General features: G+C 41.9%; 1 protein-coding gene across 3 annotated transcripts; it reads left to right on the plus strand.

Moving 5' to 3' along the window:
- The first annotated feature begins 961 nt into the window (after nucleotides 1–961).
- Nucleotides 962–27,898, plus strand: VAPB (VAMP associated protein B and C). Of its 3 annotated transcripts, none has more exons than XM_072111064.1 (6): nucleotides 962–1,031; nucleotides 17,752–17,904; nucleotides 20,725–20,828; nucleotides 21,041–21,121; nucleotides 21,636–21,812; nucleotides 23,991–27,898. In XM_072111064.1, exons 1-6 carry the CDS (start codon nucleotides 977–979, stop codon nucleotides 24,147–24,149), a joined length of 729 nt encoding a protein of 242 aa, XP_071967165.1. In that variant the 5' UTR covers nucleotides 962–976; the 3' UTR covers nucleotides 24,150–27,898. The 3 variants fall into 3 exon arrangements, with proteins under 3 accessions (XP_071967165.1, XP_071967164.1, XP_071967166.1); XM_072111063.1 differs by lacking the exon at nucleotides 962–1,031 and adding an exon at nucleotides 1,198–1,425; XM_072111065.1 differs by lacking the exon at nucleotides 962–1,031 and adding an exon at nucleotides 9,530–9,599.
- Nucleotides 27,899–27,928: the final 30 nt, after the last annotated feature.

Genomic DNA, 27,928 nt, shown 5'->3' on the forward strand with positions numbered 1-27,928 from the left:
TAGGCTACATCCATACTGCCGTTGCCTGCCGTATTGTAGCATGGCAGGCACGGGGCAGAGCCGGGGAAAGGAGTGGGTGAGCGCTGCTCACCCCTGCCCCTCTCCATAGAGGAATATGGCACACGCCGCCGTATGCCGAGAAAAGATAGGACATGTCCTATCTATGGGGACGTATATAGGCTGTATATTCGTACCCCATACGGTAGTGTGAATGCAGCCTAATGCTCATTTCGTTCCTTCCATCCGTTACATAAATCCGTTAAAAAAGTAAAGAATGAAGGTTAAAAATACCATTGACATCATTGCAAATTTTATGTCATCCATTATGGTCAGTTTGGCAAGAATCCGTTATCCATGCGGTTTTTGGATGGGAAAAAATTACGGAAGCTGCAGTACTTTTCCTCTGTTGGAAAAAAACACATGGATAACAGATCCCTTCCAAACTGACCATAACGGAGGACATAACATTTACATTAATGTCAATGAGATTTTTAACTGCTACGTTACACCTCGGTTCACTTTTTTAAAGGAAGAAATGAATGGTAGTGTGAATTTAGCCTTATTCTGTGCGTTTTTGGACTGGACCTAAAATCACTGAACCAAACATAGCCGGTCCGTTAAGTTCAGTTATTACAGGTTTGGTCCGGTAAATCCTGCAAGCGCACAAAGCGAATTTGTCAAACCAAACTTCTTTATGGGCAACAGGCTTTATGCTGGGTTCACTAATGCGTTCTTCTCCGTCATTCTTTCCGCTATACGTTATGGATGAGTGACGGAGGTTCAACCTTTTATACACAAAGCCCCATGGTGAATGTCACACTTTCTCTTCAGTATTCCATTTACATAACGGATGAGCATAACCGCCAACGCAGGTGTGAACTGGTCCTTAATAAAACGTCTGACCACTATCTTCCCCTAATAACCCGGCTCAGCTGAGACCAGACATGGAGTCCTTGTTCTTGCCCTCTAACCCAAGATGCTGGCAGATGTGTCTGAACTGAAAACTATCCTGGAGAGTTTGCTGCTACAAGGTGTGTGAGCATGTGGCGTATTTGGGAGCATGCGCGGTTCATACGTCTTTCCAGGGCAGCTTAGGTATTGTCACCGTGTAGTGAGTCACACGGCTTTTGCCCTGCGTGTCCCCTGCAGCCAGCCCTCCCCCTTTCCCTCTCCCTCCCCGCCCCGTCTCCTGCGCATGCGCGGCGGGTGGACCGTTGCCCTGGGCCTTGCAGTGCGTGACGTCAGCAGCCTCCGCCCTCCGCCGCTTTGCTGCATCACCAGCTCCTGCACTGCTCACTGCACAGGCCCCGAGCACCCCCTGACCGCTGCATGCACTGCCCCTTCCCGGAGAGCACCCAGGAGGAGACATGGCCAAAACCGAGCAGGTCCTTATCCTGGAGCCTCAACATGAGCTCAAATTCAAAGGTGAGGAGCCCTGGGGCGGCGTCCGCCGGGGCGCACAGGGGGTGGGGGTACCCCGGGGGTGCAGGGGCTGGTAGAAGGACGGGCGGCATGTGGCGTCCCCGCCCATGGGGGATTGCACAATATTAGGGCGACGTACATGACTGGGTGCCATGGATTGTAATGTCACCCTTTATATGTGCGTGCATTATGCTGATGTTACGGACATGGAGGTGCCGTATATCACATCTGTGCTATAGATGCTGCCATACATAGCTATAGTGTGTAATGTATGTATCTACCCAGGGCTCTCCTTATATACTCCCCGTATACACTACATGGCATGATGTTCAGGTGTTGGCCCTGTGTGAGGCCTCATTGCCTCCCTTATGCCTATTGCACCCTGTAACCCTTATATGATGCTGGTGTGAGTGCTGTGCAGGGATTATATAATCTGCCATTGCTATACTATATACAAGCACATGTTACAGCTCGCCCTGTACGGTGCATTGTGACACTCATCTCCTTGGCCGGCCAGCCTTTCAGCATAGTATTGGGTTTATTCCCAGTCCTTTCTACAGCGAGAGCAGAAAATAGACCCACAGGCTTGGCTGCAGCTAAGAAAAGCAATGATTCATGTGCCTCGTATCAGAGGATCCACCACACTTTATATAGTCCAGGGATTACACGGGACTCTGAATGTTGCTACAGTCTAGGAGGAGATCTATGGGGAGCCCCTGTGTCCCCAGTGTGTAGGAATGCCAGAGATAATAGGACACATTAGGCCCCAGGCTTATTTTCAGTGCTAGGCAGTTTAACAGGCTGTGCAGCTAATGTATGACTACATTCTGAGACTTGTAGTTCCCCTTTGAATGCATTGTAACCATGTTCATATCAACTAGCAATACAGATCAATGCAATCCTAATGCCAGACTTCTTTTTATACCCTGCAGAACTATGCACCGGCCATTGTTGAGGATACCATATTATTTTGTGGCCCCAAATGCAACTCTTATTGTCCTCTTCTGTCAAATGTGGTCATGTATCTGTTTTTGTTCCACCCGTGTATCTCTGTATTTAGAGTCGCTGAGGGGTATACCTACTGCACTGGATGTGGTCTTAGATTTCTGATCATCTTCCTGTGTTTTGTTCACCTGGCAGGTTTACAATTTGACAGTCTGGAAAATTGTAGTGATTAAAAAAAAAATGGAGGCTTTAAATAAATGTATATACTAGAAAGGCCTGAATAGCAGCCATATAGGCAGAACTAATATACTGTCTGCTTATGCGCATGCACGGTGTGTAGACTGTCCTTCGGCCTGATGGGTCGGAGCAGGACACCGGACAATTGTAATCACAGGATATTGGGGTGGAGCATGACACAAGTGTAGAGATACAGTACTATAGTGACCACAGAGCATTAAGGCGGAGCATAACAGGCGTGTACGTAGATATCAAAGGGGTTAATGCTTGTTTCAGGCCATCTTAATGTAGCTGTGCTGAGGTAGTAAACCATGTCTGCTCTCTTCTAGATACTGCTCCTCTGTTAGCTATAGGTGGTACGTAGTGCTGATGTTGGAAGAAAGCAGCCATGTTTTAAAACCTACAGACAGCCCCTTTAAAATCTCAATGGAACCCACTGTGGTCTGTGATCACAATATAAAACTGGGAGACTTTGTGTTACATAATAATAATGCTCTTTATTTGTATAATGCCATCATATCTTGGAGCTTTACAAAATATGGTATTGAAGATATGTTTTGTTATCATGGTCTGCCCACATAGACCGTGCATACGGCATAAGTGTATGCATTTTACTTGACGTGAAGATTTCTATTTCCTGACTTTGAATTTTTTTATTTCCATTTTTATAATTTCTTTGCAGTGATTCACCAGTGACCCCTTGTCATGTGCGTGCCGGAACTGTTTATCATTAGCATACAGTAGTGATTCCAATAGAAAATTCACATTGAGAAACTGCGTTAACACAAACCTTTGTGCTGTCCGGCTTCAGTCGCTTCTTCTTTTCTTCCTTTTATCACTGTCCTCTGCCCCTGATGTTACATCAGATTCCATTACTGAGTGTAAGTCGAAGTGCTTCGTAGATTGAGCCTGCGTCTCATGGGGGCAATGGTTTCTGCTGTTCAGGAAGGTTTGCAGAGCTATAACCCACAATGCGCACAAAAATGCTGGGTGGATGTATATTTATACACTGCATGACTCAGTGTGTGTGTGTGTATATAACAATCTGATTGGGATCTGACTCCTAGGTCCCCTTCTAATCATGACAATGGGGTGCTGCTCTCTGGCGACCATTCAAACCTATAGGACTATATTCTAAAGCTATTTCTGGCATTTCCATTCACTTTCTATATGCCGTCTATAAACAAGAATCCAACTTCATTCAGGTAGTAAGAATTCAGCGGGGCTCCCAGTAGTCGGCGGACCTGCACGAATCACACTGTTACCCCGTATCCTGTAGATCTCCACTGCAGATTCCACCCCCCCCCCCTCCACCTCCGAAAGTGTGTGCATGGCATTGTCATGAATCCCACACACAACTGTATTATGCTTATGGATTTAGATGTGCTGTTCACATTAAGCATTTTTAAACTTCCCCCTTATACATCCTTCACAAATATCGATGGTCTAGAAGGTTGACTATCACAATCTCCTACAAAATATACAATAGGGCAGGTTGTAAAGAGCCAAATATGACTTAACCCAGCTGTCTCATAAAAACCTAGATACATAAGTCCTAATGAGTAAAGTGCACGCCAGTCAGAAATAAAATATGTGGCTACTACCAGTCCCTTAGGAGGTCTTACAGTGCCTCATGGACAATCGGTGGCAGGAGAAGTATATGATCCCTATATTTTACCTCGGAAAGAATAACAGTTCATATCATTGTTTTATGCTGAGCTGCTATCGATTTTCATCATTCCTGAATCTGATGTGGAAAAAGAAAATTGTGGCATTACAATGGTAATAGGTAGGGGACTACCTAAAAACACAGTAGTTTTTAGCCATCATATTCCCATTTCTGCAAAATTGTGGCATTATACGCACTAGCTTTTTTTTTTTTCCTTCTATTTTTTTTCATTTTGTATGTATGTATATGTTTTCTATAATAAGTCTGAATGGGACCTCCTGACATTGTGACTGACCTCTGCCTGCATTATAATGGTTTCATTATTCGGCTTTGTCCAGTGTATCTTTAGGATGTTTCTTCAGGAGATGAGCATTGATGGCCGTCTCACCTGAATGCCCTTTAAACACGCTATAAGTAGAGAAGGGGCAGTGTCACTCTACATGTGACTGACAGGAGGGAAAGCACGAAGAAGCATATAACACTGTACTTTTTTATTGGTATGTAATATTATTGTAATCTATGCAATTACATGCAGAGGGATACAGGATCTTTTACAATAAGAACCTTTGTCAGGTCTAATGCACACGACCCTGGGACACGAGTCCTGGGGCATTGTTTAGTCCACAACATGAGGTTTGTATATTGTCCTTATGTCCCAGACTAAAGCCATATTTACATATTCATACACACGTATGGGGGACTTATATACGGTGTATACACACGTGCGGCACCGTGCTGTTTCTGAGCCCGGAGAAAGATGGGACATGTCCTATCTTTTGCTGGAATACGGCACCCTGTGCCATATATTCCTATGGGGAGCCTGAATTAGATGGTATTAAAGGGGTTGTCAAGCCTTTAAATGGGGGGGGGGCACTGTAGAAACAAAAAAAATAACTACTTAACTTCTCCGTCAATCAGTACTGCGCCCCTGCCTGTCAGTTCCTCTAAATTGGCGTTACATTTACACAGGCTGATTATTGGGCCTATACTTAAACCGTCATATGGGTTACACAGGCCTGCTTCATCACTAATGGAATGAAGTGATTTTGTTAGGTCGTATATAGACAATGACTTTAGTGCAGTATATGGGCGATATAAATAGAATCTACCACCAAATATCGATGGAATGCGATTTTTATAGACGTGGGAATTTTTTTGAACACTTATGAGGAACATCTCCACTTCATGTGCACCTGTTATCTACACAGCTGTTATCTAAAATGTTATCTTGTATCACCAGGATGATTCTGTGTAGCCTTAGCCCTGGTTCACTTAAGAGTTTAGAGATATTTAACTCTTACTATACCTTTCCTTTTTCTCCTTTCTGGGTCCTGGCAGTGTTGCAGAACCAGCAAACATACTTGTCGTTTCACCCGGCAACTTATGTGTGATCTGAAAGCCAAACTCCCTACTCGCTCCTACGAGACACTCAAAATCTGTCATATAATGCAGTGTGAACCTATGCTTATATTTACAGACCATGTGACAGGGACTGCATCAGAGGAAAACTAGAGCTGCATAAAGCAAAATGTAACAACAAGGCATGACCATTTGTGTCTGACAAAGGATGAAGTTGGGGAACCTCAGGATTTCATGAAGAGAGAATTTTTGTGTTTGTAGATGTGTGATGCAGTATTCGCGGGACCTTATTTTTAGCATAAGCATGGCTGTGTAAGAGCTTTTTTTGTGGGATCTGTTGTATTTTGTAATGGCAGGGTAAAAAAAACTTTGTGGTAAGAGGAAAACTTTATTCTATGGCTCAATACAGCATGAAAGCTGTGATAGCAGTTGCATTTTGTCAGCTTTTTCTGCATTAAAGGAAACTGTATTAGAAATGTGTTCTATACTGTAAAAAGTGTTTTTTTTTTTGTTTTAACTTTTTCCTCCTTGCCACCACTTCATCCTGTATAAAGTGAGCCTCACTCCTGTCAATCTGGTTACTATGTAAAGTGCCTGCTCCTGAGACTTCCTCACATGTACTTGATGATAAGTCCATTTGTCATAAGTCAAGGATTATGGCCACACCTGTCACTATAAATAAATTCAGTTTTGCTAAGGAGAGAATTTTTGGCTGTATATCTCCTGACATGTAGTGAGTATTAGTGGTGTGCCCTCTAAACAAGATGTCTTCTGGCAGAGAAGTCTTATAGTGGTTAAATATTTAGCTCCTTATAGCTGCGTTATCGGCTCTGGATGTACAACTTACCGGTAGACCTCACCATTCGGTTCTGCTTGCCTGTTGTCTGTAGCACAGCGATCAGCTGGAATGGCGCTGGATATACATATAAGCAGTATACAACTAGAATGGGCAATGTTAGGAAAACCATGATTTCAAGGATTAAAGGATTCTTAATAAAGTGAACAAACTTGATATGACCTTGAACCATTAGACATGATTCCCTTGGAAACGGGTAACAGTAACAAGAAGACATTATTGCAAGCAGTGTGATTTATCTCCTGAGCAAAGTGTTAGCTTTACAGTTCTCCCCGTGCTTCTTGGGAATTAGCTCCCTCAAAAAACTTAACAGGGGCTGCACAGGGTTTATATAACCTCATCTTTCTTGGCAGTATTGAAATTGGTGCATGAGCGACACAGATACTCACTGGTCTGTGGGACTGTTGCTTGCGGCCCAGTGCCATGCATTCCATGCAAATGTTTTCCTCTGAATAAAACTGTCAGAATTCTATAGATGGTTGTACAAAGCCAGTATATATGCTTATGGTCTTGAGCTCATAAGCATTATTTTTGGAATATCATCCTTATCTAGTAGTAATTTCATCTCTTACTGTAATGTAGTATGGCAGTGGTGGCGAACCTATGGCATGGGTGCCAGAGGCGGCACTCAGAGCCCTTTCTGTGGGCACCCGGGCCATCGCCCCAGCACACCAGACAGGACTCAAAGAATCTTCCTGCAGTTCCAAGCAATTTAAAAGTTGCTGCTTTCAGTCATATATTAAAGTGATACTTACTTTGCAACTTGAAACTGTAGGGAGAATGTGCAGACAGGGCCGAATTATCTTTTGAGGACCTTCTGCTGGTCCCACGATTCTCTGTGTACAGAGGGACACTGGAAAGAAGCTAAAATGATGCAAATTTTCCATCTTGTCTTCAGAAGCCCAATGTGATCGAAAGTTGTTGAAGAACAGGGAGCAATAAGTTACTGTGTTAATTTTTGTTTGGCACCTCACAATAAATAAGGGGAGTTTTGGGTTGCAGTTTGGGCCCTCGGCCAGTAGAAGGTTCGCCATCACTGTAGAATGGGCTGTGGCTGCTGCGGGCAGCGAGGCCTTGTCTTCTCTCAGGAAGTGTTGATATGAGGTTATTGGTGGATATAAGTTTATAAGCGCTGCCATTCTTTGGCTAGTGCTTGCATATGGGAGAGGTGGCATATAATGCCTGGCCTATGAAATGGAGTATTTTTTTTTTTTCCAATGCTCTCCTGCTACTTGTAAAATTATATTTCTGGCTTTTGTTTCCTGCAGAAGGCTCAGGTTTCTGTACTACCTTGCTAAGGTTGGATGAGCCTAGCTGACAGATAAAGGAGCGGTGGAGGAGAGGGCGGGGGTAAGAGCCGTTCTATAATAGTGCTCTTATAAATAAACTTACCACGGTTGCCAACTCGTGTAACTGTAGCCAAGTGTCATCCATGCTTTTATTATCATCATGCAGCATGTGCAAGATCAGAGCGTGGGTATTTATGTATAGTGTGAAAACCACCGCTAGGCACATCACCACCTGCAAGCAAACATGTTTCTATATGAGTATATATAGTTGTATTTATAAATCTACATACACTGACGTTATTTTTCTTTTCACCTGTCTTCCTAAATATTATTTACCCTTACGTATGAATGTTGTACACTTTTCTATGTGCTGCTGCTAAACTGGCGCCTTTTCAGTCGATTTGATTCAAGTTGTTATCCTCTACAGTATAATCAGATGGTCCTAGAAATGTGTCTTAATCAGCAAAGAAGATTAGAACTATCCAAAACTTTATCAACCTGACAAGGTACAATAAAAGACCAAACTCCACTGTTGTGCAACTCTTGCTTTCAATAATAGGCAAGTCTTTAGTGACTGCTTTAATTACTATTAATTGATAAAGTGCCTTCATCTCCCGCAGAGATGCCATGTCAAAGTGACACTTGGGTAATTATCTTAATTATGTGATTAAAATAACCTAAAGATGGCTGCAGCAACTGGGTGGGTGCTTATACTGCGTCATGTTGAATCCTCCGCTTGCATTGATTACTTTTGACTTCCTACGAGTCCCTGTTTTTCTTGCTGCTACTTTAGAACGTTTTTCTATCCAGTGTGAGACCATTCTTTACGTGCTGAGGTCGCCAGAAGTGGGAAGATGTGACCAAGCCTCCTCTGTAAAACCTTTTATAGGTGTACACCATTTGATAGGACAAAGGAAAATAATGTCTCGCTTAGATTTGTTCAGTTATTAGTTATTGTGTTTCTGACCCATAATTCTCTACATTGGCATGTACCCTGTATAGCATTGTTTCTGTAATATACATATATATATACAGGCGGTCCCCTACTTGAGAACACCCGACTTACAGACGACCCCTAGTTACAAACGGACCTCTGTATGTTGGCAATTTACTGTACTTTAGCCCCAGGTTACAAAGATCAGCTATACCAGTTATCACAGGTGTCTGTAATGAAGCTTTATTGTTAATTCTGGTTCTCATGACAACCCAACATTTTTAAAATACATTTTTTTAAGCTACAATTATAAAATATATAGTTCCAACTTGCATTCAAATTCAACGGAACAAAAGTAGAGAACCTATCCTGTACGTAACCTGGGGACTGCACAGTGCAGTGAATGGAAGTCCATGTATGATAGAGAAATACAATCTGTCTGCCAGTCGTGTTCAAGATCCTCATCTCAGATTTTGTATTTCTAATTTTCGATGTTTTGGAAATATCCGTCACCCCCACAGATAATCCGATTCTCCTATCCGCCCCCCCCCCCCCAAGTGTAGTTGGACTGGGTCATATATAGCAACTTTTACGTCAAGTCCATTGTGTAGCTAGATTTAGAACCCGGTGAGAGAACTCTGCTTCATTCCTCCACAGTCTCCTTGCATCACCATGGTTCCACTATCCAGTGAAGTCATGTGTCAGACGCTAATTCATGTATTGATTGTAGCTGAACGCAGATGAGCGGTCAGTAGTACCGTAGCCCAGGCGTGGAACGTGTGCTCTGTGCAGATAACCAGCATAGGTTGGGAATCTAGTCTGACAGGTTTCCATTTGACAAGGTTTTAGGAGCTACATTCCATGTGATGACCTGGCAGTATTGTCTTGGTAATCTATACATACTTTCTTAGCTTTGAGTTTTATTTATCCCTATCTGAATCACAGTTGCTGCAGATCTTTTTACTTTCATTGGAGGGTTTAGCTTACAACCACATGAGGTGGGTCACCAGGTGACTGTCTTGCAGGAGATCAGCAGGTGATTGGTGTAAATAGAGTCATTTTTAGAAAAAATTCAGGGTGTGCATCACATTTGTTTAAATCCTATTCACTTTGCTTTGAGTGTATAGGGCTTTTCCAGAAGGCTGTAACATTTTTGTCAATGTTTAGCATCAGCATTAACTAGGAGAGGCAACTATAGCGGAAAAGAATATTGTATAGGTATCTGATCAAGACTTTCATATGCATGTTAATAACCAAATGATGTACGCATAAGCATGGGCATAACTCCTGTGCCAATGTACTTGTGAATTATAAACATGTTTGCCTGTTTTATTTGTGTGTTCTACTTTTAGTGCTTAATAAGTGCCAGTGCCTCTTTTGGGCCCGACTTTTACATGATTATTTAAAGGGAACCTGTTACAAGAAGCCAGAATTTCACTGGTGACAGGACCCAATAGGCACTGCAGAGTACATTACATAAGTCAGACTGGCATCTGTACTCCCCTTTGTTTGTGTAATATCCCCAGAATAAGATTACCTGGATCTCTGCCAACAAGTCCTGGCCAAGTCCCAGGTTATGGCACTTTTTACATTTTGTAACGCTTCTTTGCTTATTTACATAAGTCTCTGCTCGGCCTCCACTGGTAATTATTCACTTAATTCCCCTCCCTCATCCTCCCAATGTTCTCCTGCCTCTTGCCTGTGCAGTTAGGCGTACACCCTGGCGTCTGATGTGCCTTGGAGCAAACTGCACATGCGCACCTTCTCTATGCTTTTCAATTAGGCGCATCGAGCCAGCGAGCAACAAACTGCGCAGTCGTAAGGGTGTACAGCTTTTCCTGTGCAGTGAGCCGACGTCACAGAGGGATGAGAACATGGAGGATGTGGGAGGGGAAATAGTTGAACAATTATCAGCAGGTTGAAAAGAGGCATCACCCAGGACTTGTTGGCCGGAAACCTGTCACCACACTGTTCTCTCCAAAGAAGTCCCCCCCCCCCCCCCCCCCCAAGCCTACAAACACTACTTTTTTTTTAGTAATACAGTAATATGTCCCTTAGGGCAGTGTCATCCTTTTTGTATCTGGGGACTGGCTGCGCCTGTTTTTTTTTTTCCCCAGCGACCGGAGCTGTGTAACCCTCTTACCGTGGTGATTGGGAAAAAAATTTTCCCAGACAAAAACTTGATATCTAACCCCATCCCATATCATTTCCCCCCTATACCCCCTCTATAATGTCCTTTTTTCTGTAGCCCTGTCTTGATAAGACGGCTATAGAAAAGGGGACATTAGAATACCCTCTTTTTCTGTAGCAACCCCCACACACCTATAATGTCCCCTTGTCTTTGGTCTTTTCACTGAAATGTCCCCGGCAGTGCTCCTCCATTAATGAAATTCCCCCAGCATTGCTTTCCCCTCCCCAATGAAATGTCCACAGCGGTGGCCCAATAAAAATAATAAACACAACACCTGCCTCAGGTGCTCCTCTTGATCCCGCGGCTCTGATTTCATCTCCCCTCAGGTTCTGGGCAGAGGCATGTCTCTGACGGTGTGCACCTCTATGATGTTATCAGCCGGCGATACGACCGGTATCGGGTGGGCAACGGCGGAGTCTTGCCTCTGCCTGGAACCTGAGGGGAGATGATGTCGGAGCCATGGAGGTACAGATTTTTTGTTTAAAGGGAACCTGTCACCAGAAGATCCTTTTTTGGCACTCCCTCTGTGCCCACGGAGCATAGTACATACACTGCCAAAGAATTTTTGTATTAAAAAAAAGGAAAAAAAAGAAATCTATTTAACAGAAAAAAAAGATCTGTTATATAGTGCCTTTCATTGTCATGTGCTCTGTGACTAGACACTTGTCCATTGGGAGTGGCTATAGAGGAGCCATGTGTCCTTTTCAAATATATGAAAACGCCCAAGGAAGATATACGGGAGATATTCATTTATTTGAAAAGGACACATGGGTCTCCTGGTGACATTCACACTGCCGGGGGCGCCGGGGAGAGGAGGCGGGGGTGAGCGCTGCCCATAAAGGAATATGGTGCACGGCGCTGTATGCCGAGAAAAGATAGGACACGTCCTATCTTTTCATGGGGTACGGAGCGGTATGGTGCCGTGCACCCGTTGCAATCTATGGGGGACGTGTATAGGCCGTATATACGTCCCCCCCATATGGCAGTGTGAATGTAGCCTAAGTTTGAGGCCCAGGCCCAGGTGTTCCACAGCCCGGTCTTGGGCCACGGCCTGGTGGTTGGAAACTGCCGCCCTAGAGGTCTTAAAGGGGTTATCTGGGTATAAAAAGCTGCTTATGGCTGGGCTGGGGCAGGCTATTTAAAAATAATAAAGGTGTACTTGCCTCCTCCGGCGCTGCTGATGTCCTGCGCCACGGTCCGTTTGATCCGTGCCCCTGTTTGTTTACACGGCCACAGAAGCCGCGCACAGGGAACTTCCGTTCCGCGATGTGGCCGGCTCCTCCCATCTGTCCCTATCCCTCAGTGTTGTAAGCGTCCCTGTAAACAAACCAGCGCACAGATCAGAAGAACCGTGGCACAGGACATCAGCGGCGCCGAGGGGGTAAGTACACGTTTGTTATTTTTAAATAGCCCGGCCCTGAGTAAATTTTTGGGTGAAGCTGTGCTTAAAGGGGTATTCTCATCCGGGCATTCACATTCAGTTTCATTAATCTGCCATATTATATATAAACATTTCTTCAATTAGATGTTATTAACCCTTTCAGGACCTCGCCCTTTTTTGTTTTTTCATTTTAATTTTTCACTCCCCATGATCAAAAATCTATAACTTTTTTATTTTTACATGTACAGAGTTGTGTGAGGGCTTGTTTTCTGCGTAACAAATTGCACTTCATAGTGATGGTATTTATTATTCCATGCCGTGTACTGGGAAGTAGGAAAAAAATTCCAAATACAGCAAAATTGGTAAAAAAAAACGCATTTGTGCCGTTTTCTTGTGGGCTTGGATCTTATGGCTTTCACTGTAAGCCCCAAATGACATGTCTACTTTATTCTTTGGGTTGGTACGATTACGGGAATACCAAATTTATATAGTTTTTATAATGTTTTCATACATTTAAAAAAAATTAAAACCTCATGTACAAAAATTTTGGGGGGGGATTTTGCCATCTTCGGGCACTAATAACTTTTTTATACTTTGGTGTATTGAGCTGTGGGTGGTGTAGTTTTTTGTGAATTTTCTTGACATTTACAATGTTATCATTTTTGGGACTATACGACCTTTTGAGCACTTTTTATAGAATTTAAAAATTTTTTTAAATGGCAAAAAAGTGCCATTTTCGACTTTGGGCGAGATTTTCCATTGCGGGGTTAAACACAGTGAAAAACCGTTAGTATATTTTGATCGGCCATTTTCGGACGCGGCGATACCTAATATGTTTATGATTTTTACTGTTTATTTATATTTATATCCAGAGGTCGCACTAACATTTTTCTGGAAGGGTAATAATACTCCTCTCACCATTTTTGAGGAGTATTTTTAGCTGAGGAGGAGTATGAAATATTCAGTAATACAAATATATAACTCCTAGTCGTATATATATCTATTAATGTCTATTAACAATCTAATAAACATTTATTAATACAAGAAAATCATTAAAGCCCAAGTTTTTTTTTTTTGCCACAAGTGGTGCACAACTTTTCCATTGTCTTAACCTACAGAGTGGACAAGGGTTGACACCGGCCCCCGAAGACACCCCCCCCCCCCCACTTATAGAGTGGGCTGGGGCCGGCTGGAGCCCCCCCCCCCCAACAGAACAGGCCGGGGCTGACGCTTCTACATTTATTTTTGGGGGTTTGAGGGCGTTACGCTTTTTCTTTTAACACTATTATTTTTTACTTAATGTTTTTTTTCTTTTTTTTTTAATTACTAATTTTTTACACTGTTATCAGTGATATATATACAGAGACCTGCAGAGAGGAACACACACTACACATAGGGCACACTCACTACACATAGCACACCCACACAGCGCAGCACCCGGCACACTCACTAACTATACATAGTACCACACACAGTGCAGCACACGCACGCACACAGCATACCCACTACACATAGGGCACACTCACTACACGCACGCACACAGCATACCCACTACACATAGGGCACACTCACTACACGCACGCACACAGCATACCCACTACACATAGGGCACACTCACTACACGCACGCACACAGCATACCCACTACACATAGGGCACACTCACTACACGCACGCACACAGCATACCCACTACACATAGGGCACACTCACTACACGCACGCACACAGCATACCCACTACACATAGGGCACACTCACTACACGCACGCACACAGCATACCCACTACACATAGGGCACACTCACTACACGCACGCACACAGCATACCCACTACACATAGGGCACACTCACTACACGCAGCACACAGCATACCCACTACACATAGGGCACACTCACTACACGCAGCACACAGCATACCCACTACACATAGGGCACACTCACTACACGCAGCACACAGCATACCCACTACACATAGGGCACACTCACTACACGCAGCACACACACAGCGCACTCACTACCCATAGTACCTGGCACACACACCTAAACAGCGCAGCACACGCACGCACACAGCAAACCCACTACACATAGGGCACACTCACTACACGCAACACACATACAGCGCAGCACCTGGCACACTCACTAACTATACATAGTACCTGGCACACACACCCACAGCGCAGCACATAGCATATCCACTACACATAGGGCACACTCACTACACGCAACACACATACAGCGCAGCACCTGGCACACTCACTAACTATACATAGTACCTGGCACACACACACACAGCGCAGCACATAGCATATCCACTACACATAGGGCACACTCACTACACGCAACACACATACAGCGCAGCACCTGGCACACTCACTAACTATACATAGTACCTGGCACACACACACACAGCGCAGCACATAGCATATCCACTACACATAGGGCACACTCACTACATGCAACACACATACAGCGCAGCACCTGGCACACTCACTACACACAGCATACCCACTACACATAGGGCACACACATACTACACACAGCATACCCACTACACATAGGGCACACACATACTACACATAGGGCACACACATACTACACATAGGGCACACACATACTACACACAGCATACCCACTACACATAGGGCACACACATACTACACATAGGGCACACACATACTACACATAGGGCACACACATACTACACACAGCATACCCACTACACATAGGGCACACACATACTACACATAGGGCACACACATACTACACATAGGGCACACACATACTACACACAGCATACCCACTACACATAGGGCACACACATACTACACAGAGCATGCCCGCTACACACAGTACACAGAGTGCAGTGAGTACAGTGTGGTCGGGGTTTGCACTCACTTGGCCCTGCTCTCCGGTCCCGATAGAATCATTTAACACTGACACACTGGCCTGCAGGGGGAGCTGGAGCAGCAGCCCGCATGTCTCCCCCGAGGACTGCGCTGTCGCTCCGGGTCTCTCCTGCCCGCCCCTGACACTGAGTCACGTGTCAGGCTGAGCGGTCCAGCGCGCGCTGTGATCGCTCTATAGACATTTCCCTCATTTGCAGCGCGCGCTGAACCGCTCAGCCTGCGCGCTACAGGGAATAATTGCCATGCGTACTTTGACGCATGGCAATTATTTTGGGGGGTAATGGCGCCTCAGCATGCGTCTATGACGCTTGGTGAGGCGTTAATGCGACCTCTGTTTATATCAGTTCTAGGGAAAGTGGGGTGATTTGAGTTTTTAGTTTTTTTTATTATAACTTTTTTTTTTTTTTTTTTTACTATTTTTTTAGACTCCCTGGGGTACTTGTCGGTTGTCTGTACGATCCTATCGTATATGGGGATTTTACTCCTCATACATTACAATGTGCTGATAGCACATTTATGGACCTATGCACATAATCGAGTATTCATGGGTCCATGTGGAACCTGTAGAAAAATCTGAGCTGGTCCCATTCCTGTTCCTGGTTGCAGCTTGGGTCTTCCCAAAGAAGCCTATGGGAACGTGAAGAGATGCTATTTGGGTGTCAATCGGGTGCAGTCTGTATTTGTGGAGCAGTTGCTGGGTAACATTTGACTCTTAAGAATTTAAGACAAGCTAGTGACATAATTTGCAAGCCTCTTCTTACAAATTATGCACTGATGACACATGGACCACAGGAAGGACCACAAATTCATTGTTTACTGCCAACAACAGCACTCATTGGTGCGCAGGTAGCATTGGATGTACTAGCAGAGTTGAGGAGCTCGGGAGCAGTTTGTGGATTCCATCTGCAATCTCAACATATAAATGCATTTTTCACAGCTATGCAGCTACTAACAACACACACTAATAAATTGTTACCCAGATTTTCAGGCCCAGTACCTAACATTGTTTGTAGTGCTGCATGGTCAAAGCTTCTAGTAGACTCCTTACAGAGGGCATTAACCCCCTTTGTGTCTAAGCCATTTTAGACCTTTAGGACCAGACCTGATTTTTAAAATTTGCCCTGTATCATTAAAGGAGGTTATAACTTTGTGACGCTTTAACATATCCAGGGGATTTTGAGATTGTTTTACCGTCACACTTTGTACTTCAAAGTAATAGAACATTTTTGATGATATCTTTTGTTTTTAGTTATTAAAAAAATTTCAATTTTGCAAAAACTTCTAAAAATTAATAATTTTCAAAGTTCAAAATTTTCTGCTTTTCAGGCAGTCATAGCACCCAAGTAACTTTATAACTAACATTTCCGGAATGTCTGCTTTATATCAGCATAGGGTTTTATGCATCCTCTCTCTTTTCTAGGTTGTTAGGAGGCTCAGAATTTTGGGTGCAATTTTCTCATTTTTATGAAAATCGCCAAAACCCTTATTTAGAGGCACCTCCTCAGCTTTAACTGACTTTGAGAGGCCTAAACAGCAGTAAAACCCCGTAAATCATGCCATTTTAGAAACTACACCCCTCAATGTGTAAAAAATCAACTTTAAGAAGTGTGTTTATACTTTAGATGCTTCACAGGGGTTAAAACAAAATAGAGGTGTAATTTACAAGCTGTAATTTTTTTTAGACGATGTATTTATTTTGGCTAAAAATTAAACCGTCACAAAGTATTAAATGACGAAAAACTCCACAAAGTCTGATACCCAATTTCTCCCGAGCATGAGGATGCCCCATATGTGTTGGTTAACTGCTGTATGGGCACACGGCCATTCAGATACTTAAAGGAGTTGGCCTCTTACCTCGTGTTTATGTAATGTGTGGGGACAGGATATTTGGTAATTTACCAATATACATCTATTCATAGTTCTGCACTGCTTTCCTGATATGTAAAGTGAAGCCTACTTTGTTATACCTCATCAGCGAGACATTCCTGTCCATAATATGGCTCTAGATGCAGGTTCATGTGATCTCTATCTGTCCTTGAACAACCACCCTGCTAGAACTTAATCTTATATTCATTAATATTATCTTAAGGTCCTGGCAGGGCGATTGCTCATGGAGAGTTGGGGTGATAACACATATGGTTTTTTTAACGCGTTTTTGGTCCCTTTTTAAGCAGTCCGTTAAAAAAAACGGATGCATTTTTGGACGGACTGCTTAAATGGACCAAAAATGCCATGTGTGGCATCACCCTTAGAGATAACATGACCCTACTTTAACTGCATTTTATGGATGGGAATGTCTGGCTGAAGTGGTGAAAGACAGGAGGCTTCACTTTACATATCAGGAAAGCAGTTCTGAGGTAAAGTGGCCAACCCCTTTAACAACATGAGAAAAGGAGAGGCTTTGTCTTGTAGTCACTTGGCAAACCTCTATGGGAGCATCACATTTATATCCATTGATCCTCCCCTCTTCCCTACATCATGATAATGCCTATTGTGGCTTATGCCCTGATATGGAGCTCATAGCTCATCTCGCATTAACCTTTTCTTTTGTCTTTTTAATTTCAGGTCCTTTCACGGATGTTGTTACAACAAACTTGAAACTCTCAAATCCCACAGAAAAAAATGTTTGTTTCAAAGTGAAGACTACAGCACCTCGTCGGTACTGTGTGCGGCCTAACAGCGGGGTCATCGATGCCGGTTCCTCCATCAATGTATCTGGTGAGTTCTTGGTTAATAGGACTTCTACTAAAGTAATGGTCTGGCAAAGAATCTGGTTACGTTGTCTGTATAGTCATTAGTTGTTCCTCCTATATAACTCATAGTTTGAGGTTGTGCTACGATCAAAAGGCTGGTTGGTTACCTAGAAGTTGGTTAAAGGGGTTGTCCGAGAGTTATGAAAATAAACTAAAGGTGGCCGGAGGGGGCTGCTTAAAAAAATAAAGATCTACTTACCTTCCGGCGCTGCTGTCGCTCCGGTCCGGGTGCCATCTAAACAAACATGGCCGCCGGAGAAGCGCTGGACTCAGGCCGGCCGGAAGCTGAGCCCAGCGCTGCTCCGGCGGCCATGTTTGTTTACATGTCGCTCGGACCGGAGCGATAGCAGTGCGGGGCACCGGAAGGTAAGTAGATCTTTATTTTTTTAAGCAGCCCCCTCCGGCCAACTTTAGTTTATTTTCATAACTCTCGGACAACCCCTTTAATAGTGAGTGTAATTGGCAGATAATTATATTTTTCAATATATATTTTTTCAAAATATATTTAACGGAGAATTAAAAATTCCCTGTTGACACAAGCACAGCACACTCATCTGCCGCACACATTCACATTAACACACTCCGCTCTGCCGCACACATTCACGTGACTACACTCATCTCTGCCACACACACACCTACCTCCTCTTCATACCTAGTCCAAGCTGAAACTTGTTCTCTGTCACAACCCCTGGCTCCATCCTGACTTACAACTGACACCAATGAAAGTGTTACAGGACCTCGCACGGATGCAGGAAGCATGTGATCAGTTACATGTTGCTGACATCACTCCAGGACCCGTTGGTGATAATTATGTTGGAATATCCAGGAGAGGATGAGGTCAATGTGGAGGTTCTGCTCTCTCATAGACCAGATGAAACTTTATATCATCTCTTCACCTGATCTCCAGGACAGAAGTCAGCAGAGTCAGCAGGTGCTTGATCCACCAGACAAGATGCAGGCAATTTTTAGTATGAATTATTTTTTCCTGCTTAAAAAAGTCTTGTCCAAGAAATATAGTAAATATAGTATAGTATTTTTTATTTATTTTTTTAGTCCATCCCCCACAGAAAGGGTTAATAAGTTATTCAAGGATTATGATTATGTACCAAAAAACATAACTTGGTCCTGCAAAAAAGGTCCTTTATTCAATGATGGAAACATAAAAATGAAAAAGTTATATGGATAGGAGCCGCACGACTGTAGATGCCGGCCCCTGTATACAAACAGACTGGCAGTGACGGGCAGCACAGTGGCTTCATGGGAGTCTGGTGAGAGCAGAGTATAAGAGGATTATTATTTTTAACCCCCATCAGTGTCCCTTTTTGTTTAGAGGCAGGTACACCCGTGTGTTCGCTGCTCATCTGATACAGCGTCACTTTCACTGTGTATCAGCTGAGTGGAAGTAGTTGGACGGGAGCGCTTGCTTCTGTAAACAATATAAAGTAAAGATCCCGGCACTCGCAATCTTCTGCAGCTCAATCTTTAATGGTTAGGTATACCTTACATCATATACACGCAGGAACACAAGGGAACCCGTTTTCGGCTCGGCTCATGAGCCTTCGTCAAAATTATGGTTGACCCACCTACATATGACTTTCTTGTCATCCTGTTTTTAAACAGATAAAAGCCTTTCCCCAAGTCCAGCATTACATTTTGAGCACTGACCCCGTCACTATCAGTACTTATGTAGTTATGTAGTTGGGCGTGCTCTTTTAATTTTATTTCTATCAGTTCATCAATTATATGCTAACTCCCAAAAATGCTCCACCCAGATATCCCAGTTTATTGCACTAATGGAAAGTTTCAGAGCCTTCATAAACACGTCATCAAGAAGTTACAAAATGTGACTTTTTTGATTAATCCCCTCCATGTGGTGGGTAGGAATAAAAAAATATTTATTTCTTTTTTGTTCCCACTTTCTTGATTGCTGAGAACATAAAATCTTCATGTGTAGGGGAAAAAAAAAGCCTCCTACATGTTTTTTTTCCAAGCTCATGGCTGAGAAATCACTACTATTCGTACTACAGGCGGTTCCCTACTTAAGGACACCTGACTTGTAGACGACCCCTAGTTACAGACAGACCCCTTTGCCCACTGTGATCTCTGGTGAAGCTCTCTAGATGCTTTACTATAGTTCCTGACTGATCAGCTGTAAGGTGTCTTTATTGATAATCCTTAGTCCCATTACAGCAGAAATGTTTGAAAATCCAATTGTCACTGGGACAAAAAACTTTATCTGGAGCAACAATTAGAAAATATACAAATTCAACTTAAGAACAACCTTTAAGGACATTTCTAGTATATAACCCTGCCTGCCTGTATATGGTGAAAAGGTAATTAATGTTTGCTGTTTTGGTGATGATGCATGTGGGGGACAGGTTTTTTAAATTTGGTGCCCGTAATAGTTGATAATGCACATGTGTTTTACTCCTTGTATGCTGCAGTCAAACCGTTAGGATAGAGGTGATTTGTGTGGCGGTCAAAATCTTTACAATGGGTTCCAGGCTGCCAAGCTTAGTACCTTATAGGAAGGGTGTTTTATTTACAGAATGCTGCAATACTGTGAAATTGCAGTGTATTATATGAAATGCTGCTGAAGGGGGGTGAAGCGAGCGCCACACACACTGCCTTCTCGTTCATCATTGTGGACCGTGGTTTGCAACCCCTTTGTCAAGACTGATACCAACATTCATTGTGACCCCTGATCTGTAATATCCCCTTTATAGCAAAGTTATTTCCAGCCTTGTCTAATATGTTAACCTTTTATTTATCCCTCTATTTTCAGTTATGCTACAACCCTTTGACTATGATCCTAATGAGAAAAGCAAACATAAGTTCATGGTCCAGTCCATGTATGCACCGCCAGACACCTCCGACATGGAAGCTGTTGTAAGTATAGATAATATTTCTATTAGCGAATTTTAGTATGTGATCATTATCTTTTCCCCTCATTGGTGATTGTTTCTATTGTCATACAATCGCTGTTAGCTTTTTCTCCTAAAAGCAGTTACATTCCTGTCAAACCATCCAGCTATTCTTTTTCAATGCCCCAACCCCCCAACCCCCATGTGATTCTGTTCAACATGTCTTCTGTTTTACAGTGGAAAGAAGCGAAGCCAGAGGATTTAATGGATTCAAAACTCCGGTGCCTGTTTGAGCTGCCCTCTGAGAATGACAAGCCTGTAAGTATCTTTTTTTTTTTTTCCTCCCCTCCATTCGAATTCTTATGGTTTTTCCATGTGGGGTTTTTTTTTTGCATGTGATATTTGCCCCTTTTTTCACTTCATCTGATGTAAATGCATGCAAAACTCAGCAGATTTGCACTTCCCATTGATATCAATGTTATAAAAACTAATGCAAACAATTGTCAGGTCACACAAGAAAAGAATGCAGTTCGGTTATTTGCACACATTGCAGATTCAGTGTATATTTTACAACGTTGCAGATTCTGTGTGTATTTTACACTCAGATATTGTTGCAAAAAATCCCCACCATATTAAATTAGCTTTAAAGTGAATGAGATAAGGAAAACAAGTATACAATATGTTGTTGTTTTTTTTTTTTTTTTTTTTTTTTTTTGCTGTTCAATGTGTAAAACCAAATAATGCAGATTTTGGCATGACAATCCGCAACGTGTGAAGATAGCCTTACAGTGGATTTTTAGTTTACATCTCATATTTATGTATTGTGTTTCAGCATGAAGGTGACACAAACAAGGTCCTCTCTAGCAGTGTATCAAAGACAGAATCCTCCTCTATGTTCAAATCCATAAGTTCCAGTTTGGATGACCCAGAGCAGAAGAAGTTGCTAGAAGACAACAAGCGGCTTCAAACGGATCTCCAGAGACTACGGGAGGAATACAAACAGCTTAAGGTAAGAGCTTAAAGCATAAACATCTCGTTTGGGCTGCAATTTGTTAGATCTCCAAACAACCGACCCTTCTTTTTTTTTTTTTTTTTAGCTACAGTGTCTTTCCTTAGCACCATTGGGGTCTCTAGCTCTTCATTTGTGTAAACACAACCTTAGTACACAGGGGCAGGCCTTGGCCCGATTACAAATGCATTTTCAGTGAAATGCATATGTGATCAGTAACCAATCTAATGTGTTTCAATGAAAAAACGCAAGCAATTGGGCTGAGGTCTGCCCCCAGGCGCTAGTGTTGCGTTGTGAACGCAGCAATAACATTTACAAAAAAGGCCGTTAGGCCTCACTGAAACTCATTCGTCTTTAAAACTTCGCCTTTATTTGAGTATTTAAAATAAGGTTGTGACTGTCAGCCACTAAAGTGGGATATTTTAACTAGGACATATGTCTGGCTAATATTAAAATTATGCAGACCGTCGTGGAAACTTCGTTGTGTGGTATTTGCTAAGACTAGGGAGACTAACTTCAGAAAATCATAGGATCTTAGTATCGGTGGCCACTAGGTGTCAATATTGTGCTCTTAGTCTTGCCTTGATGGTTAGTTTTATTTGTCAGATAATTTTGCTACAATGTTGCAGCCCTCAATTACAATGATTGATACTGATGGTGTTATATAATGATAGTGTTGCTACAATGTTGCAGTTCTTAGTTTAATACAGTATCGATGGTCTAAGAGCCTCAGTTAATGTACACGCATAACCTTAGTGTGGCCGCTTTAAGTGCCCAATACACTGTTTGGGAGTTAGCCAATATTTGAGTCGTTTGCAGTTAAAAATCACTGCCAAATCAATTGCTACACTCCAACACAATAATGATGAGATCCTATGAAGCTAATACTCGTTCCTATGGTGGAATTTCACCTATATTGTTTGCTACCCTAGTATTCATTCAAGCAATTATTGCCACACACACACTTTGTCTGCTATTTAAAAATTGTTCACACTAACGCCCCCCCGACATGTTTCGCCACATTAGTAGCGTCTTCAGGGGTGCCGGGGCTAGAGTGTGCGTTGTGAACGCAGCAATAACGGCACGTGTGTCAGCAACCTTAAAGTTGTAATAAGAACATAATCCAAATCCTTTCTACCCTCTTTGTCCATGGTTCTTGCTCCATTTTTCAATTTAGATGGCTGAACTTTATTCTCCGAGAGTGTTACTGCCTTTGTTGATGAGGCATAGTCTAATCTATCTATGCAGTTTATGGGCAGCAGTTTAATCAGAGCTGAAGTGGCACTCCGAATCCAACATAAATTTATGCCACCAATATTCTAACGGGGCAGAATTTTCCCCCTCTCAATGAATGGTTTTCAAACTTGACAGTGTGTAGTGTTGCTTTGTAAAACTTTTTGTGGAATAAATTTAGCTTGGTTTTGGATTGCAGCTTGCACCCTACATACTTCTATATTTTCTGCCCAAAAAAACTTCATATTTGTATTGATTTGTATTGATATACAAATTATGGGTTAACTGTACTGAAGAAGTCGAACTATGGGCAGCAAGTGTCGCCAGTAAGACACTGGAGCAAAAGATCTTTCTTGTTGCAACCATAACCTTTAAAAGGGAGTGGGCATTATAACAGTTCACTGTGTATCTCCAATTGGTAAGAGATGCACATCAACTGGTGCCAATTATATTTTCATTTATTTGACATTTTCTAAATGTACGAGTGCTTTTTTTTATATATATCTTTGCCCTTATTATATTCGTTTTTTTTTTTAAATGGCACATTTATAGCATGTAGTGCAGTAAATATATGGATTAAAATATATTAGAAATATGCTAATTAGGTTGGCATGTTTTAGCAGAGCATTTTGGGACTGCGGTTCCCCATTTTACTGGAGCCTAGAGTGTCTTAGATGCAGGGGTAAGAATGAATGAAGGAAGGTAGTGGGGTTGTTATTATTGCTGTAGAGATGGAGCCTTAAGGCCCTGTACCCCCACTGCAATTCAGCCTCCTTTGCATAGAAGCAACAGCTGGAAGTTTCAATGCATATTTTTACTTCCCAAGTAAATGTTTTATCGCTATTTCAGAACTTCAAGTTGCTATCTATTGTCTTGATTTTATTGCTCTGCAATTTCCATAATCGTCCACCAGGCTGTGCACTGACATGTCTTTTATTTTCACAGGAGGAAGATGGGTTGAGGATGCGAAAATTACAAGCCTCCAGTAACCCTGTCTCTTCATCCACTAGCCTTGTAAAAGATGAAGGCTTAAACCCCCGGATACTCGCCCTGGCAGTCTTGCTTTTCATTATCGGTGTAATCATAGGGAAAGTGGCCTTGTAGACGTCGCATGCTTTAAAGGAAATGAGAAACAAAATTTACAAAAATCATACTGTCGATGGTTTAGCCATATCAAAGAAATTAAAATTTATTCATAACGAGAGCGAGAAAAAAAAAGTACATTTCACAGGTCCTGCCTTTAAGTTCCTCCCCACCCGTCCCCCGCTCAGTTCTAACATTTTTGCTTCTAGGATCAGATCAATGTACAGAATGATTCATTAGCAAAGATCATTACTGATTAAATAACTGAAAGTCACCTAATTCTTTAACGTTGTACTGTAAAATGTCATTTTAAAGACGGAAAGAAAAAAAATTCCACATTTTTAAATCTCTGGATAAGTGTTTCTGGTTTACCTCTTTTAAGAAAAAAAATTTGGAGAAAATTAAAGGAAAACATCATCATTTTAGGCCAGTGATGCAGTCTTACACCCTGTTGTCAAGTTGGTTTCATGGAAGGGGGAGTGTTTTTTTTTTTTCTTTTGCCCTCTGATTTATGTATACATATATAAATATATATAAATATAATAGTCATACTTGCTGCTCATGAAGGATTACGTCCATTTTAAGTATATATAACCCTTCCCAATGATCTGTGCTGTTTCCTACTTTTACAGTCTACCTGGATTTGCACAAATCTTGAGGTTTGGGACAGGCTAGCCAGATGGGGGAGGTGGTTTGGATAACCAGCTTGGCAAGACTGTACAGTTCAGAGATTTTTTGTTGTTTTGCAATGGTTATGGGACACAGGCCTATATGTACAGAAGTTACTTATTGTATCAGGTATTGGCTCGTAAAAAAACAGGGATGGGGTTCTCTGGCATAACAATGAATATAGGGGTGCTTGGGAATATTTTTTTTGAATAGGGACCAAACAGGAGACCGTCATATAGTATTTTTGACAGGGTAGGATGAAGAGCCCGCTCTACCTTGCCCCAATATAAAGCCATTTTACAGTGTTTACGCCACATCGCTATCCATTTATCTTCTACCCATTGTTCAGGTGATCTGTCAATGTGGATCCAGACATGTTTATGTCGTGCGTAGAAAAAATCCGCACACGTTTCAGTATATAGTTTGGCGTTCATTGTCTCTATCTATGGGGGTCTTTTGTGTGTTACTTCTGTGTGGTTAAACAAAAAAATTGTTTCCTATGAACAGCTAAATACATTGGGTCTTGTTGAAGATTTTAGTGTCCCTTTTTCCCCCACCTTCTCACTTCCAGTAAGGAATAAAATTTGGGGGGGTGATTAAAAAAAAAAATATTAACCCCAATAGGTGTCCCTGCTGTAAATTAAATCTTTCAAACATATCTGTGTTTGTGCGTTACTTTATTGTTTTTTATTTTTATTTTCATTAATTATTTTGAGAATTTCCATCCAAGCCACCATCTTTGTTTTTGGGGTATGTCTGTTATAGCACCCTGGCTTTATGAAGGCTTTTACTTGTGACTGAGAAGTATTACCTGTCACAGACTGTAGATAAGAGTGGTGTGGTTCGTGGAAAAAGTTCAAACCCAAGTCCCCCCAAACGCCCTCCCAACATTCACAAACAGCCTATGTTTCAACAGATGGTTTCTAAGGATAAACTGAGGCCAGTTTCAGAGAGTGACAAGATCTGAACTCCCTTTAGTCCTATGGGTAGTTTGGCTGGTTAAACTCTTAAAACAGTTATTTTTCCCATTTTAAACTAGATTAAGAAATACTACTTCTAATATGTGGTTGACAGGTCTGAACTGTATTAATCTTGAAAATTGAGGGTTTTTTCCCCCCTTCCCTTTGTTGCCAGCACAGTGACAATCCGTCATCCCTTCCAGCACAGTTTCTTGCATGCCCAACAAAACCGAATTACTCAAGTTTTCACTGTGGAGGATAAGAAGTACTTAACCATTAATTTTTATTGGTTATATTAAAAGGCTAGTCCTGAAGCAGGGATTTTCTTTTAAAGGAAACATACCATTTGATTTGATGCATTATGAAGTAAACTTACCTTCAGAATGATGTAGCTACACGGATGCAGAATCATATCTTGGTTAATCCCTTTGCTGAGTGGTTTTTCTGATAAGACAACTATAAAATTAGGATAATGAAACTGTCTTGCTTGTATGGCTGCTTCAGCGCTTCTCCTAGCACATTAGTTATTCAGTGAAACAAAGGATAATGTAATCCCCGGGTAGTGTCTGAAGGCAGAATAATCAATTGCTGCACCATACCACAGCTGCTGTGTATGAGTGATGCAGCTCAGGTTGATTAGTCATGTCTTGACTAACTTATGACTAAGCTCCATGTGTAATGACAAGCTCCATGTGCAATGTGTTTATGTAGGCAGCCAGCCTGACCCAGCTTTCCCAAGGTCCTGAATGTTATAATTGTTTTTCCAGCAAAACCAGGACTAACCAAGATATGATCCTGCATCAGTGTAGCTATAGCATTCTCAAGGTATGTTTTCTTCATAGTGCATCAATTTAAATGGTAGGTTTCCTTTATATATAGGGCCCAGGGAGTTTATAAATACTTGGCCTTCTCTGACATGGTACGGCATGTCGACTTAATTGGTAATTCATTAAAAAGATCCACACAGGGAGCACAACCCATCACCATAAACGTGTCTTAGCTATTTGCAGCTATTTGTCTTAGCCAAAGGCTGATATCATGATATCAACAAAACAATGTAATACTTCCAATGACCCATATTTAAAAGCGCCGGATCCCAAGCAACCTTTTTAATAAAGCCAATACTAATTAATAGGTACTTCTTATTGTCCTCATGAATAACTGAGAAATTGTGTCATGCATGACACCATCCTAGCTTTGGTAACAGATTGGCACTATGCTGGCAGCAAAGAGAAGGAAAAGTGCATAATCTGTGATACTGTTGACCATCTGGGTTGTTTTAAACAAATTTCTACAGGTTTTGGTGGTAGAGGGCACCTTTTTTAAGTAGTTATGGCTAGCACAAAAAGCAGCATCAAAGATTTAGTCACAAATGGACTTTGGTTTGATACAATTGACACACTACCTAAGGGTAGAGCTGATTGTTAGCAGTTCTGTATTAAAGGGCCAATATTCTATATAGATCTGTTTATTTTAAGGACAGGGCATGTATTGTAAGAAAAACATATTGTTGAAAAATATATGAAAATTAAAGTTATTATAATTTAAGTAACGTAAAAAAAAAACCCTTTCCATTACCTATCTTACATATATTTAGCACTACAAGTATGGTCATTTTTTTCTCCATTTAGTCACAAAGTGGAAATGATAAAAAATAGAAGAACCAAAAAGGTTTTCTGGATTCTGAACAACTTTACCTGTGTCAGTGTTTGTCCTGTCTGAACACAAGAATCCATTACAGTATTGTATTCAGGTTATTGTCTGAACGCATATTAAACATGATGGCATTAAAAGCTAAATTATTAACGAGATGTGCAACAGTACTAGAAATATGTTGTAGATAATTGAAGAAACCTCTAAACATTTGACCCAACTTTCCTATAAGAAAGCTGCTTCAAATCCCTATTACACGTGTGTGAATGTAACAAGAAGAGTCTTTCATATCTTATCAAATCGTATTGCACTTTTAAAGGACCACTCCATCTAGACAGAGACACTTCATAGAGATTAGGTTAGTTCAGTTTCAATAAGTTACCTGCTGGTAATTTGATGGTCCTTTTCAAGTGCACAGTATTGCCTCAAATATGTATTATGTTTTGGGTTGTGGTTACAGAAAGAGTTACAATGGACAAGTAACAGATTTAAGAAAAGGAGAGTCCTTTTTTTTTTCTT

Source organism: Engystomops pustulosus, chromosome 6 (genome assembly GCF_040894005.1).
Source record: "Engystomops pustulosus chromosome 6, aEngPut4.maternal, whole genome shotgun sequence".
Taxonomy (NCBI): Eukaryota; Metazoa; Chordata; class Amphibia; order Anura; family Leptodactylidae; genus Engystomops; species Engystomops pustulosus.